Raw genomic sequence first — 16,166 nt, 5'->3', positions numbered from 1 at the left:
CGATATTCACCATAAATCACATTGTTAGCCGCCTTGTGTACAGCAAAATATCCTGACTAGTTAGGGAATATTGCATGTTTTTTTAGGGTACATTCAGGAAGCAAATCTTTCTAAAGATAATAGTTTCAACTCTACTATGTTTATTACGCCTATCAACATTCTTTTTTAAAATTTTACTTAAATTTAATTAACATATAGTATATTGGTAGTTTCAGAGATAGAGTTCAGAGATTCAGCAGTTGCATGTAACACCCAGTGCTCGTTACATCACGTGCCCTCCTTATTGCTGGTCACGCAGTTAGCCCATCCCCCGTGCACCTCCCCTTCAGCAACCCTGTTTGTTCCCTATAGTTAAGTGTCTTTTATGGTTTGTCTCCTCTCTGATTTCATCTTATTTTTCCCTCCCTTCCCCTAGCCTGTCAATATTCTTCATAGGATAAAAATAAGTCCTAAAGTGTTATAACATGATACTCAAAAATGTCCAGAATATAAACCAAAACTACTTGGCAATCAAAGAACCACCACCTCATTTTGGGAAGGACAGTCAATAGATACCATGACTTCCCAACATAAATTTTGACAGAATGACAAGAACTTTTTAAAGGAGCTAATATATAAATGCCCAAATGAGCAATCACAAACACACTTGAAACAACTATTAAAATTGGAAATATCAGCAAGGAAAAATAAGTTGTAAAGAAGAACCAAATCAAATTTTTAGAATTGAGGATTCTAATTCTAAATTTTCAGAATTTAGAATTATGAGGAAATCTCATAATCAAAATCAGTGGGTGAGCTCAGTAGCAGAATAGAGATGACAGCAGAAGAGTCAGTGAACTTGAGAATAGATGAATAGAAATTAACCAAACTGAACAACAGAGAGAAAATACATGGGGCGGGGGGAGAAGGAACAGAGCTTTAAGGACCTGACAGTCTAATGTTTGTGTCCTTGGAATCCCAGAAGGAGAGGAGAAAAATTATGGGGATGAAAAAAATACTTGAAGAGATAATAGTAGAAAACTTCTCAAATTTGGTGAAAGGCAAATGTGCTGATTCAAGAGGCTGAGCACACTGCATCCACAAAGGAAGATACCCGTGAACAGACACCTCAGAATCAAATTGAAAGACACAAAATCGGGAGAGCAACTAGGGAAAAAAGAGGCACTACCTGGAGGGCAACTGCCATTTACGAGCCTGCGTGTTTGTCATCAGCATCCTCTGGAGATCCGGAGCAGGTGGCCCCGCAGTTCTGCAGCACTGAAAGCAAGTTACAGCTGCACCTCTTCCTTCCTTCCTTCCTTTTCCTTATTTTCTCTCTTGTTCTCCTTTTTTGTTTTCCCTCCGTCTGCTCTTCTGCATATTTCCTTATTCTTTAACTTGGCCGGAAACTCCCACAGCATTGCTTGGCATTTGGACCCAAAGAACTTGATGATTCCTGCTGTATAGAAAGAAGTCTGGGGTTTTTTGGTCCCTCCTATACTGGGGATAAACAGGAGCGGATAATAGTGTTTCATTCATGAAGTTCATGATTTTTGCCTTATATTCTTTCTATTAGTAGAAGACATGGAGACTCTTAGGATCATGAAAGCTGTGGACTCTGCCCTGTGTGTGATGCTGATGGTGCGCCTTCACTGTTAGAGCCTGTCTGTCTAAATGCTGAGACTCTGGTCCTCTGGTTGACCTTGGTTAGCTGTTGTTGGGTGTTTCCGAAGATGAGAGTGAATGGACTGTTTTGTTATTTTTTTTAAGATTTTATTTATTTATTTGATAGAGACACAGCGAGGGAGGTAACACAAGCAGGGGTAGTGGGGGAGGGAGAAGCAGGCTTCCCTCTGAGCAGGGAGCCCGTTGCGGGGCTCGGTCCCAGGACCCCGTGATCATGATCTGAGGCAAATGCAGATGCTTAATCACTGAGCCACCCGGATGCCCCTGAATGAACTTTTATATAATAAAACATGTTGCAACCACAGAGGGCTTGTTTATCTAAAATAGGATAGTAATAATGATTGCATGCCATTTCTAATTGGCTGTAATCTAATAATGGGATACCATTACCAAAAATGTCTCTTGATTACTGAGTATGTGTTTTACCGTGGCCTCTTCATCCAAAGCTTCCCTTTACCCATTTTGTGCTTACCTCACTGCCCTTACACCGTCCTCATTATCTCCTTGTTTGAGCTCAGTTCCCTTCTTCCTCTGCCCTTTCATGTGTTTTGGTTTTGTTTGTTTTTTTTTTAAGATTTTATTTATTTATTTGACAGACAGAGATCACAAGTAGGCAAACAGGCAGGCAGAGAGAAAGAGGGGGAAGCAGGCTCCCTGCTGAGCAGAGAGCCCGATGCAGGGCTCGATCCCAGGACCCTGGGATCATTGACCTGAGCTGAAGGCAGAGGCTTTAACCCACCCGGGCGCCCCGCCTTTTCATATGTTTTTGTTTTTCCTCACTACTTTCTCTCTCTTATTCCATTTTTCTCTTGTCACTAACAAGTCTGACACCAGTTTTCTGTTCAGGCTAACATTATAGTACCTCCTGACACCATCATTGATACTGAAGCAAAATCCTCATTAATTAATTGTAGTTGGTATGAAGTAACATTTAAATGACACAAGAATGGCTGTTAGAAAAATCTCCTAGCAGGTCAGTTACCAGTCATGAGCTCATTTGGGCCAAACACTGCTGGGTAGTCCGTTTCCTCCTTATTTGATGACAGTGTTTCATGTGCACATTACAGTTGCCTTGTTTTTCTGATATGAAATACATAATGGGCTTTCTTTTGCTTTTTTACAGTCCAGAGACATTAAGTCGTTCGCAGACTCAGACACTGGAGAGTTTGGAATTCATTCCTCAGCATGTTGGAGCCTTCTCTGTGGAGAAATATGATGACATCAAGAAATATTTAATAAAGGTAGAGTCAAAATTACTGTGGTCTTGTGAATGAATGATGCAGCTACTACCCTGTATCATTCCATTGCGCTCAAGCTTATTGGTACTCTGTTCCTATCTTTGCTGTCCAGGTATTCCCTTTGTTAATTGTCTGACTACTAAAAGCACATTTCCACTGAATATTGTCCTGTTGTGATGATAGAACTTTTTAAAGTTTTGTGACCTGCTCAAGGGAGTTCTTGAGAACAAGGGTCAAAGTTTAAAATGGCTTTTTGTTAGTAACATGAGCAGACTAGAGGTTGAATAAATCATGTTGCCCTTACCCCGTGGTTATGCTCTTTGCGTCTTTCTCAAACCCCATACGATTAGCTACACTTTAAAGCATGATGTGCATTGATATGGGGTTGCAGGAAGCCGAATCAAGAGAAATCAAGGGAACTAGAGAGTGACAATATTGGAGCATAATCAACTGCCACGTAGTTGTAATTATATCAATATATAATATATATTATATAAATATAATTAAGCTATAAACTTCACCAAAAAAAATAGGAGAGGTTACTTTTGAGCAATTTTTTTGGTGAAGTTTATAGCTTAATTATATTTATCAGTATATCCAGAGCTATTTTCCAAGATGCCAAAAGGATTCTTTGATTAAGATTAGAAACTCCTATTCCATATAATTTGGGTAGACTCAACACTTTCAGAAAAGTTAAGTATTTGAATTTTCCCGATCCAAAAGTTGACTCCTGCCGTTTTGAAAATTGCTTATCATTTATGAAATTGTTTTATTATTTGTTGGTTGATTGTTTCTGCTGTTAGTCCTTGACTGGTTTCAGTGATCCTCTTCCTGTTCAGGCCTGTGACACGCCCCTGCACCCCCTGGGCAGGCTTGTGGAGACCCTGGTTGCAGTTTACAGAATGACATACGTGGGTGTGGGAGCCAATCGCCGGTTATTGCAGGAGGCTGTGAAGGAGATCAAGTCTTACCTTAAGCGAATTTTCCAGCTGGTGAGGTAAGAGATCCTTCTCGCTGAAGTCTGCAAGTACTAACGCTTAGGTGTCTTCGTCCTGAGTCTAGAGATTTACAGCTTTGTGAAGAATCATTACGGTTTCTCCTCCTTGAAGGAATTATTCATCAAGAAAATGGTTTTTGTGCCACAGATTCTTAAATAGATTAAACAACAAAAAACATGTTTTTTTACTTTATGCAATAAACACAGGAAAGGAAACCATTAACAAAACAAAAAGGCAACCTACTGAGTGGGAGAAGGTATTGGCAAATGATATATCTGATAATGATTTGGTTAATACCCAAAATATATAAAGAACTTACTCAACACTAAAAAACAAACAAACAAACAAACAGACCAAAAAAACCCCACTAATAATCTGATTTAAAATGGACACAGGACCAGAATAGACAATTTCCCAAAGGAGAGATACGATCACCAGGTACCTGAAAGAATGCCTAACATCACTAATCATCAGGGAACTGTGTGTGTTCTCATAGGCTTCCATTCTAGCAGGACAGACTAAATAAAATACGTAGTGTGTCATGGGATGGTAAATGTAGCAAAAGATGGGGCTGGAGGTAAGAGGCTACTATTTTAAATAGAAGGTCCAGGAGACCTGCCTAATGTACTATCTGAGCAGAGACTTGAAAAGAGGTGAGAAAGCAAGCAAGTAGAATATCTTTGGAAAGAAAGTTTAGGTAGGAAATTTGGAACTTGTGAAATTTAAGATCTTTTACTGGGGTTAAGCCAACATGTAAATACTATAATGAGGTCATTATACAAAAATTTATGAAATTTCCAGGAAAACCTCTTTCTGTTATTAACTTCAGAATTGATAGATGCATTTGGAACTGTCTTCAGTTTTGAGGGGACAGTGTAATCCACTAAAAGACCGCTGGCTGGGAGTGTTTCAACTCTGACGTTACTTAGATGAGTATAATGAAGATAAGTTTTCTGACTTTTGGTTTAGTTTTTCCAACTATAAAATTAGGGGCAGAGACAGGGGTGAGATATAAGTCTACAAAAATAGAAAAGATTGCAAGCTCCCTTTAAAGAGTCAAGCTGTGTGTCTAAAAGAGGACCATGAACTTGTTTATAGTAGAGCCCACCATTGCATAGAAGAGGTCAGAGATAAAATCTAGGGCAAATTGAAAACTTAGGGGAAAAAATTCTCAGTAACCTATCTATCATCCTGATAATTTGGAAAAATATTTTTTAGCAACTTGAATTTTTGTTTTAAAGATTTTACTGAGAGAGAGCAAGAGAGCAGGGAGAGTGGCAGGAGAGGGATAAGCCGACTCTGCCTCAGAGCCGAGCGGGCTGCGTCTCGTGACCCCGAGACCATGACTGGAGCCTAAACGGAGAGTCAGCCATTTAACCCACTGAGCCACCCAGACGCTGCAGCAGCTTGAATGAAAACAAAAAAAAATTTTTTTTAATTTTACATTGATTAGATTTTCAGTTTTTCTTAGTGTTGAATATTTAAGTAGTTTCCAACTAATTGTGCTGTGAGAATAATGGTCTCTGCTTGAAGAGTCAATACAGATTGACCTCAGATGAAATTTGCCAGTAAGAAAAACACAGAGATAAGAATTTCTCACTCTTTAATAACCAGACAGAGAAAAAAAAAGCACATGATTTTTTAGTGGTATTATTATTCATTAGCTACACTCTTAATTTTATCCTGTAATTACAAGGAATCAGTCAAGAATCTTAGGGAACTAAAAAAATTAGTTGATTTAAAATTTGATTGCATAGATCCTTTAAATAGATGAAATAATAGAAATGCATAAAAATGCATTTTACTCTTTTTAACCATTCTCGAGGTACAACATTTTATAATTGTATTTTCTGTTATTCCTTAGATTCTTGTTTCCTGAGCTTCCTGAAGAGGGCAGCACAATTCCTCTCTCTGCCCCTTTGCCAACGGAGAGGAAATCCTTTTGCACTGGCAAGTCAGACTCCAGATCCGAGTCGCCAGAGCCAGGGTAAATGGAGTTGGGTAGAGACAGTGAAGAGGGTGGGCGGTCCTAGCCAAAGAATCCCAAGGAGGGGCGCCTGGATGTCTCAGTCTTTAAGCATCTGCCTTTGGCTCAGGTCATGCTCCCAGGGTCCTAGGATCCAGCCCCGCATTGGACTCCCTGCTCGGCAGGAAGCCTGCTTCTCCCCCGGCCCCTCCCACTCCCAGCTTATGTTCCCTCTCTCCCTGTGTCTCTCTCTGTCAAATAAATCAAATATTTAAAAACCAACCATGCAAACAAACACAAAGAATCCCATGGAAAAGTTTTCTCTTGATCTCAGTTTCCTTATTTTTCAAATAATGTGTTTGAGCTAGATCCCTTTTAGGCAGTATTACATTGTATTAGCCAAACCCCACGGAAGCACAGTCCCAGATGACTGGGTGCAAAGACTGCTGAGCAAAGTGACATCATGCTGATCTAGAATAACCACAGGGAATTCTTTTCACAATGGAACCAACTAGATTTTCAGTTAGATTTTGAGTTAATGAAAAGTATTCACAGTCGGTCCAAGATTAAACTCTGGGCCCATATAGGTAAGGCCCTCCTGTTAGCTCCAAATATGAAAATAGAATAAAGTTATAACTATTTCTTTTCTTTCTTTTTTTTTAATTTTTAAATTTTTTTTTATAAACATAGGAGGTATTTTTATCCCCAGGGGTACAAGTCTGTGAATCGCCAGGTTTACATACTTCACAGCACTCACCATAGCATATACCCTCCCCAATGTCCATATCTTTCTTTCTTTTTTTTTCTTTTTTAAAGAGAGAAAGTAGGGGGACTGGGGGGAGAGAGAATCTTAAGCTGACTCGCTGCTGAGCACAGAGCCTGACTGGAGGCTGAATTTCACCACCCTGACATCCTGACCTGAGCCAAAATCGAGTCGACCCTTAACTGACTAAGCCGCCCAGGTGCCCTTCTTATAACTGTGCCTTTCCTCGAAATGTCCCATCTTTACTTTCAGCTCTAGAAACTGAAGCTCGTTGATTCTGTATTCCATTTTAATATGAATGCTTCTCCAATATTTTGTAGTTATGTGGTAACAAGTTCTGGGTTATTGCTTCCTGTACTGCTGCCTCGGCTCTACCCACCACTGTTCATGCTCTATGCCCTGGATAACGATCGCGAGGAAGACATTTACTGGGAATGTGTTCTGCGGCTGAATAAGCAGCCAGATATTGCTCTTCTGGGCTTCCTTGGGGTACAGAGGTAAGTACAGTAGTTAGGAGTACAATCAAATGGTTTTAATTTAAAATGCAAACAGCATTATCAAGAATTTGGTACTTTACTACCCAATGGAATATATTATTTGCAGTTTCTTCCCTTATTTGCTTATCTGTTATTCAGCAAAATAGTGATATTTAACCTTTACTTTTGAGAATTTTTGGAGTGGAGTGTAAAACTTTGTTATCCTTCTGAATTGTGTTGTATTTGAATGTGTGCGTGTGTATAAAATGTGTGTGTGTATATATAAATTTTACCTATCCTATTTGCAGTCCTTAAAACAGAATACATACGTTTACAGTTTCAGAAAAAATTCATTATATTTTGTCTTCGACAGTCTTCCTTTCCTTCTCTTTCTTTCCTCCCCCTCTCCAGTTTCTAATTAAAAGTTTTAGAAATGCTCTTTGTTGTGGAGCATTGTTTCTTGTTATTCCAAGGGAACACATTATGCTTTTTTCTTAGTGCTGTGATGAGGCTGGTCCCCCCGAACCCAGTAACTATGCATATGTGCAATCAAAAGTGACCAAGCCTTAACCAGAAAGTGAATTTTTTTCAGTAGGATAATTTGACAGTAAAAATACAATAAAACTGAGTGAGGGAAAGACTTTGGCCAACTTGGTAATATCCATAATGTATGGGGGTACATTGACAGATCCCTTAGAACGTGATAGGAACTCTTAAGTTATTTCTGGAATGTTTATTAAAACTGTATCTGTGGAACAATTATTTTAAATGGGGACAGGGAAGGCAGTATAGCCATCAGCTTTTTTTAATGGGTATTAAACTATCATAAGTAACAACTTGCGCTAACAGTGTCTGGATTCCATTGTAGGAAATTCTGGCCTGCAACCTTGTCAATCCTTGGAGAAAGTAAAAAGGTATAGTAAATTATGGTAAATTTTAATTTCCTCAGTAAATATATTTTTCTTCGACGTGGGATATTGAAAATAACAAAACATTTCCATTTTACTCTGATAGAATAGTAGCTAAGCATGAGTTATTCACTGAAGAGCCACACCTTGCTACCACTGTCATTTAATTTTTGTTGTTACTGTGGAAGATAGCTTTCCTCGCTGACCTTCATAAATTCTCTTTTTTGCAGGTTTTGCCAACTACAAAAGATGCTTGTTTTGCCTCAGCTGTAGAATGTCTACAGCAGATAAGGTAATTGCTGATTTGTTGAAAAATCACACAAATCGAAGTAATAGTCTATTAAGATACTATTGAGATCTTATCTTTACCTAAGCTCTAAGTGCCTCCCCTTCACTCCTAGAAGGTGTCACACTCAGCCTGGAGATCAGAAAAGGCTCTCTTGAGACATTTGGCTTACCTTTTACTCTACAAGGCCATTGTGTTTTCAAAAGAGGTAGAGAGCCTACCCAGAAATGTATCTACGTAATCACATCTTTAGCCAGATGGAAATTAACCAAACTTTATTACTCAGAGAAGTGTTAGGAGAATAGTGTTCTACATGGTTAAAGGGGGTAATCTTACGATTTAGTGAATTCTTCCATGTGAACCATAGAGAGTTGGAGGCATTCTTTCTCAAGGAACCAAGGGATTACCGTGGTCATCCCTTCCAGCAACTCATTATGCCTGATGTGTGCAACTTAAGACACCCAAGCCCTAGAAGGGCTTATTGTCAAGCAATTAATATTTAATATTAAACACTTCTATTAAGAAAAATTACAGAACTTTTTTTTATTTATTTTTTTTTTTTTAAACAACAGCACAACATTTACCCCGTCAGACAAACTTAAGGTCATCCAGCAAACTTTTGAAGAGATCTCTCAGAGTGTGCTGGCATCACTTCAGGAAGACTTCTTGTGGTCCATGGATGACTTGTTTCCTGTTTTCTTGTATGTGGTGCTACGGGCCAGGTGACCAACCTTTTCTGACTTGATTATTAGAGACTCGTTATTTTAATAAGTGTTTTTCTGAATTGATGAGCCATTTCTCTTTACCCATTCCACTGTGGTGAGCTGTTCTTTATTTTCCCTTATGTATATTCAGAAGGAGGATGTACATATAAACAGAAATAATTCAATGTCTTTTTCTCATTGGGGCAGGATTAGGAATTTAGGCTCTGAAGTACACCTCATTGAGGATCTAATGGACCCTTATCTTCAGCATGGGGAACAGGGAATAATGTTCACCACCCTGAAGGTAAGTATAGGTAGTATTTAATATATATTTTTTAATCTTAAAGTCTGTCCTTAATTTACCATATTATAAATCTGTGATTAACCACTGTCATCTTTATACAGAGGTTTAATGCAAACATTAAATACCTTTAGAGCACATATTGTGAATTATTTTAAAATATAATAAAAGTAGAATCAGTTAGTTATTTTTCAAAATACTAAAGCAAATTACCCAATCCTCCCTATAAACTGATAAAGCAAATCATTAGAAATGCTTATAACGAGAGACCATCTATGTAAATGTTAACTCTAGAAAAAAAGCAGAAAGGACTCGTAGTGTCCAAAAAAGTGTCCAGCACTAGAGCTATTTAACAGAAATGAGGTAACACAGAGAAGGCAGTATATATATATAGTGAATGTGAATTGCATCTTCTTTTTTCTCCGTGAACTTACTGTAACCAGTGTGTTACGGATGAGCTTCTGTAGTCTGAGTACTCTCTAGGGATTGTTGCAAGTCATTGTATTTCCTCGCCTTGACTTTTCTTGGAATTTTAGAATAATTCTGCAGTATATTGGAACAACAACAAATACAAAATGGCATAAACACTCCTGAAAGAAAGGGAGAATAAACCGACTCTGCCAATTAGTAAAATAGAAAATTACAATAATTAAGACAGTACGTTACTGTCACAAGAATGGACGTGACCCTAACAGAAGGGACGGCCCTCACAAGAGCAGTGTTACAGTAAGAATTTCCCATGTGAAATTGGAAACATCAAACACAAAAATGGAAAAGAGGAATTATTTAATAAATGGTTAATGTATTGGGATGCTTATTAGATGTTTTGGAGGGAGGGTGGAATCAGGGTAACATCACCCCCATTGTTAGTGGCAGATGCTTTGGAGAATTTAAGTGTAGAGAAAAGAAGAGAGGAGAGACAGGCAAATTAAGATGAGAAAAAATCCTAGAATTTAATGGCAGATTTAGGGCTTGGGTTAGTTGTTTGAACTTTTCCCATGAAATATCACTAACATTTTCCATTAAATAGACTAAAAAAGGTACAGAAACTAGGGAAAATATTGCCCGCCTAGAACTTAAATTTTTAGTATTTATGTTATAAGAAGAGTTTCTCTCAACATATCTGCAAGGGAGAAACAACTGATACGTTTATATGTAGGAAAATGCTCAACCTTACTGAAAATTAGAGTACTGCAGATTTAAGCAAGATGGCATTTTGTGCCTACTAAAATAGCAAGGATCTTTTAAAATTATAGCCAATTATAGCCAATGTTGGTATAGGGGTATAGTGAATTTAGGAATGTGCTCATATTGCTGGGCATATTGGGTTAAATAGCAGTCACTCTTTTAGAAAACTGTTGTTAATATCGATATCATCAATATCAAAAATGTTCTTGGGGCTTGAGTAATCCAGCTCCTGGAGATCTATCCCGAGAAATTGAGGAATGGAAAACATACATGGTTTGACTGAGGTATTCTTTGTAGCGTGAGTAACTTCCAAACTTGGATACTTTCAGGATCACCTCGGAATGCTTCTTAAACATTCATTCCTGGGACATTTGGGTGGCTCCGCTGGTTGGGTGACTGCCTTCGGCTCAGGTCATGATCCTGGAGTTCCAGGATCGAGTCCCGCATTGGGCACCTGCTCAGTGGGGAATCCGCTTCCCCCTCTGACCCTCCCCCATCTCATTCATTCTCTCTCTCTCTCTCTTTCTTTCCCTCTGTCAAATAAATAAAATCTTAAAAAAAACCAAATTCATTCCTGGAAATGAATTCTGACTCACTGATGCTTACTCTTGATTTGTAGTTTCCTAAACATATTAGATGATTCCAGTTACAGTTGTTTGTATACCTTATAATGTTCAGCATATTCTAAATGTCCGCTCAGTAGTGGCTTAGCAATTAAGGTATTTCTATTTAGTGAAGAATATTAAACAGCTTGTAAAAAGCTTGTTTATTTTAGAAGTCGAAGAAAGTGTGCAAAATCTTCTCTCTACGAATTTACAAGTAGGCCGAAGAGACCGTGGACAGGTGAACTGGAAGTAAGCAGGGAAAAATAAAGCACCTAACTGATTTTGTTGGAGCTTTCGGTATTAATCAGACTTTCCCTTTCTTTTGTCTCCTGTGCATTGCTGTGTTTATGTGGTTTCTTTACAAGTAAATTTTAAATGGTTTTGAACTTTTTTTTCCAGGCATGTTACTACCAGATCCAGCGTGAGAAGCTTAACTAGGATACACGACAGCTTGCCAACTGGATTATCTGTAGGATGTTTTTGCACCATCTGGCGTCTTCCCGAAGTGGCGAAAACGAATGGTGTTGAAATTAGGACGTTGTGTTATTTTGGTGGCTATTTCTGAGCCTTACTAATGATGATAGCCCTGCTCCCAGAAAAAAAAACAAAAAGACTGTATGACTCAAAGAGAGGGTTGGAACACAGATCAAATTCAATTAAACCAGTCCCTGGCCTATGTTAAATCCCCCAGATATCACACATTTGCTGTTCGGGAAACCAGGACACCCCTTCCTGCGGTAAAGAGAATGCCAGCTACCTGAAGTTGTCAGAAGAGTTCCCAGTATAGCTTCTTACATTAAAGAAGTTAATAAATTGTTTTGAGTTCCGGGTTTGCCTGCGGTTACCCCAGACCCCTTTGCAAGGAGCAGATTGTACTTGAAACTAGTCGCCACACTATGCCTTCCTGAGTCCCTTGCAGTCACGAGTGCATCGTGCTTCTTGGCTGAGGGAGGGGAAAGAGGACCTTCTCGAACTGCAGTTTTAACTTTTTCTAAGCTTTTCCACCAGGGTATTCATGACGGGAGAGGTTCTATGCCGTGACGACCGCAGCCCGACCCCCACCATGGAACATCTAAACAGGAGTCTTCTGCCTCCCGACTAGAATATTCTTGGATTCCTTTCAGTGCTGCAGAGTGAACACACTGGAATTCACACACTGACCCCGAGCTGCTGGGGCCCCTCCCTCGTCCGGGTGCAAGTGCTGTATCTCGGGGCCCGTGAATGAGAGCCCGAGGAGCTTGTGCATGTGGGCTGTGTTTTGGAGCAGGACGAAATTCCGGGAAATTCCGACGCAGGGGACTGCATCCATCCCTGGCCTGGCGTTCTGCTTCTTCCCTGTACCTCGCACTGAACTCACAGAAGGGAAGAAGGAAACAAGCTTTGGCTTTTCCCAGCTCAAAAGTATTGTAACACCTCAACATTTTAGTGTTTTGCCTTTCACATTTTTTTTTTAATGTCCTATTGTGAATGGTTGGTTTACACTGTACAAGTAACACTAGGAGCTGTTTTGAATAACACAGGTGCTCTTCCTCATCTCATCTCCTGCACACCGTGGGGAGCACGTGGAGTGTCCTCCGATTTATGTTAACATCAGCAGGTGTTAATCAATTTTAAAAAAAGGATCATGATTTCTGCTCTACTTTATAATCAAGACATGTTTATTAAAATACTGTTTCGGAATGTTGGCTGTAATGTAACAGCAATTTTCATAATAAAAAACATTCATCTCGATGAGGTTGTTTTATGACTATGTAAGAAACGACTCAGGGGCAGCTTAGAAATTTAAATCCAGACTTAGTGGTTTGTTTGTTGTTTTTGTTGTTTTTTTTTTTTACTTATTTATTTTTTGCCTGAAGTGTAATCAGTGCCTCTTCGTATTGGCCTCAGAGGTCCCTCTGGCATTTTAGAGATCTCTGTCTTTAAAACAAACATAAATTCATAATTAGAGCCCCTTCACTGGCAAATTGACTTTCTGATCCTAATACCCCAAGGACAGGGGTCTTAAATCTATTATTTCTTTGAATAAAAGGCATATTTTCATAGTCACTGTTTTTTTGTTTTGTTTTGTTTTGTTTTCTCCTGAACAGATTCAGGGAAGGGAAGAGTGAGGGTTTAAAATTATCATTGGACCTACTACATTACATGAGTTAGCTATTTCCCAGCTATGTCTTCTCAAGAAGGCTTTCCATGTCACCACTGCTCTCTACCGGAAGGTGGCTCCCCATTATAGGAAAGGAACCAACACTCGATTAGTTTATGTTAAACACCTTGCATTTCCATTTGAGATTCTTTTGATTTTAGGATAAACACAGATTCCACATTTTGGTTTTAAAGGCAAATTTACCCAGTGTCTTGGATCCCTTGAGAGAGAGAGACAGAGACAGTTCTAGAAAATGAACGAAGAAAGACTTGAGACCCACGGAGAAATTCTCAAATGATGGTAGACTGTTTCAGTCCTAAGAAAATCATATTTTAACTCATCCCTTTTTTGGAGGTTTGGATGGAACTTTCCAGTTACTTTAGGCCCTTGATCCTGTTATTTATACCTTTCAGATAGCATAGCAAAACCATAAATTTTCAAGTTCTAAATCTAAATCTCCAGGCCACTGTCTTTAAATAGAAATACCTAGCTCTCATGCAACGGGTTACAGATCTTTCCTATGTGTGGTGAATGCTGAGAGTAGCCCTGAGGGGCGGGTATTAACCCCACTGATGTAGACACGGACGGTGACTGGGATTTGCTCACTGTTTGAGCTGGGACTCTGAGAGAGTATCTCTAATTCCAGGGCTCTTTCCCACCACTGTTGCCAGAGATGCCACTTCGAAGCTGGGTTATGTGTTAGAGCATAGAGTAGGGGCACCTGGGCAGCTCAGTCGTTTGGGCAGACGACTCTTGATTTCTGCTCAGGGTTGTGAGATCCAGCCCTACATCTCAGCAGGGAGTCTCCTGAGACACCCTGTCTCTCGCCCTCCACTCCTACCCCTGCTCACACACACTCATGAATGCCCTCTTTCTCAAATCCTTTTTTTTTTTTTTAAAGATTGTAAAGTAAAAAATGAGTTGAAAATAAAACCTTTTTTTTTTTTTTTTTTTTAAGATTTTATTTATTTGACAGAGACACAGCAAGAGAAGGAACACAAGCAGGGGGAGTGGGAGAGGGAGAAGCAGGCTTCCCAAGAAGCAGGGAGCCTGATGCAGGGCTTGATCCCAGGACCCTGGGATCATAACCTGAGTAGAAGTCAGACACTTAATGATTGAGCCACCCAGGCACCCGGAAATGAGAACTTTTCATAACATTAGGTGTTTATGGTGAGATATGGTGTGCTCAGAATGGTCACTGATCTATCATAGTCCCAGCATCCATTTTCATCAACAGTGGAAAGCAAAGAAAACCCATCTGTTTAATTTCAAGTAAATGGACAGATAAACTTCTGACTGGCCATTTTGTCTTTATTCTGCTCTGCCCTGCTGTGAGCAGAACCTTTAGTTTTCTTGTAGGTTATCTACTTGCCAGTGTGCTTCCCACCAACTCGCACTTCCTGTGTGTCGCTGCAATAGAAGATTTTCAAATGAGTAACTCTAATCTGAGAGAATCGGTATTGACAGTCACTTGGTAGGGAACCTTCCAGAAGGAACTGTTTTTTCCAGGCCTCATTATTATTGGCCCAAGGGTCTTCCATCATATTCTCATTACATGAGACAATAAAGTTAAGAGGTCTGCTTACTCTCTGGTGTCTCCGGGTTTTCCTTCATTAAAAATGCTATCATCTGTTGGGTGTGTGTTACCGTGGAGTGGTCAACAAAAATAATGTTTGTCGTGGTTAACCACGTGGTGACATTTTGAGAGAAAATACCACAGCGATGACTGAAAATGATGTAAATTGTACTTCTCAGTGTGAGGAATACTTAAGATTTGTGGCAGGGGAAGCTTATGAGTGGTTAGGCTGGGTTAGGCTTCTGTGGATTAAATCAAAGAGGATGTGCAGAGATTTTATCTAGAACAGTGAGGTGACTTTGGCAGCTAATAGCCCACTCGTATTTTCTACCAAAGCTTTTCTCTGGATCGGAGTAACATTGTGTGTTTGCAGTCTTGCGGGTAAGAGACTCTACCAAAGGATCCTCAGTTACCAGAAGAGATCTATAAATGTCTGTGCTTCTGTGAATTTTTAATAGCTACAGATAAAATTCTGGGTAATTTAATTTGAATGGTTTAGTTTCATTGTAACCCAAATCGTATGGAGAATTCTGTGATTTTGAAAGAGCAGGTTTTGCTTTGGGAAACTGTTTCTTAAGGATGGAATAATGCATTGTCACGCAGCCTGAGTAAAACTGAGCATTTGTTCTAGCCCAGTCAATGGCATTTTTACCCAGAGGAAGCTGGGCCATTTTTGTACGGGCATTAAGTTTTCAAGTGCTTTTTCAGGCTTTGTTTAGTAGGAAGCATTGTTTTGAAAAATGAACTTAATAGGGGTAAGGGGAATGACATTTAATAGTAATCACTGCATTTTAATAAGTTCATGGAAATACTGATTTTTAAAGTAATATTTAGGACAAATTCCTCATGAGTCCATAACACTAATGCAGCTTCTCAGTGAGTAAGAACCGGTGACCCTTCACCTCTTACTTAATTAGTCCAGAATCGCATGTAGTTTTATGTCTACCTGCAGCCTCTATCGTGACTTCTCCTCTGACAGCAGAAATAGGTAAGTTCTAACTGACAAACTTGGTCCAAAAGTCGAGAAAAGGCAAGGAAGAGCGATTATAGTCCTTTGCCAGGCATTTGTCACGGCTAGTCCCAGAAACAAGAGGAGAACTTTTGATTTTGCTACTTGTTAAGTGTACCGAATTCCTCTTTGAATGTCCATTTCCACGTCTGAAAAATGAAAGTTTTTCCAAGTTTGTAGGGAAGGAGGTTGAAGTCAATATAAGCAAGCTGAGGTAGAGAGGAAGCGCACAGGCCTCTGGTATCCCCAGCTTCCACCTGAGGACTGACGTCCCAGCTGCTTTTGAACTCCAAGGGCAAGTATCAGCCTCTGACTTCCATATTTCGGTCTCCCGTTTTTCCAC

At 39.5% G+C, this 16,166-nt stretch overlaps 1 protein-coding gene across 6 annotated transcripts in view; it reads left to right on the top strand.

Annotated features, from left to right (window-relative positions):
* Positions 1-11,738, top strand: part of ALS2 (alsin Rho guanine nucleotide exchange factor ALS2) — a 73,318-nt gene extending 61,580 nt beyond the window's left edge. For 4 of the 6 annotated variants that reach the window (XM_032354446.1, XM_032354444.1, XM_032354445.1 and 1 more), the window contains 9 exons: positions 2,789-2,906; positions 3,743-3,900; positions 5,766-5,888; positions 6,951-7,127; positions 7,975-8,020; positions 8,245-8,306; positions 8,873-9,022; positions 9,212-9,308; positions 11,498-11,738. In XM_032354446.1, coding sequence (XP_032210337.1) covers positions 2,789-2,906; positions 3,743-3,900; positions 5,766-5,888; positions 6,951-7,127; positions 7,975-8,020; positions 8,245-8,306; positions 8,873-9,022; positions 9,212-9,308; positions 11,498-11,536 — 970 coding nt within the window. In that variant the 3' untranslated portion in view covers positions 11,537-11,738. Of the gene's footprint in view, positions 1-2,788; positions 2,907-3,742; positions 3,901-5,765; positions 5,889-6,950; positions 7,128-7,974; positions 8,021-8,244; positions 8,307-8,872; positions 9,023-9,211; positions 9,309-11,497 lie in introns of those variants that run through there. The other 2 variants (XM_032354447.1, XR_004288466.1) reach the window with 2 other exon arrangements.
* Positions 11,739-16,166: the final 4,428 nt, after the last annotated feature.

This window comes from Mustela erminea, chromosome 8 (assembly GCF_009829155.1).
Source record: "Mustela erminea isolate mMusErm1 chromosome 8, mMusErm1.Pri, whole genome shotgun sequence".
In the NCBI taxonomy this organism is placed as follows: Eukaryota; Metazoa; Chordata; class Mammalia; order Carnivora; family Mustelidae; genus Mustela; species Mustela erminea.
The sequence above is the reverse complement of the archived record's forward strand: the minus strand, read 5'-3'. Positions and strand labels throughout refer to the sequence as shown.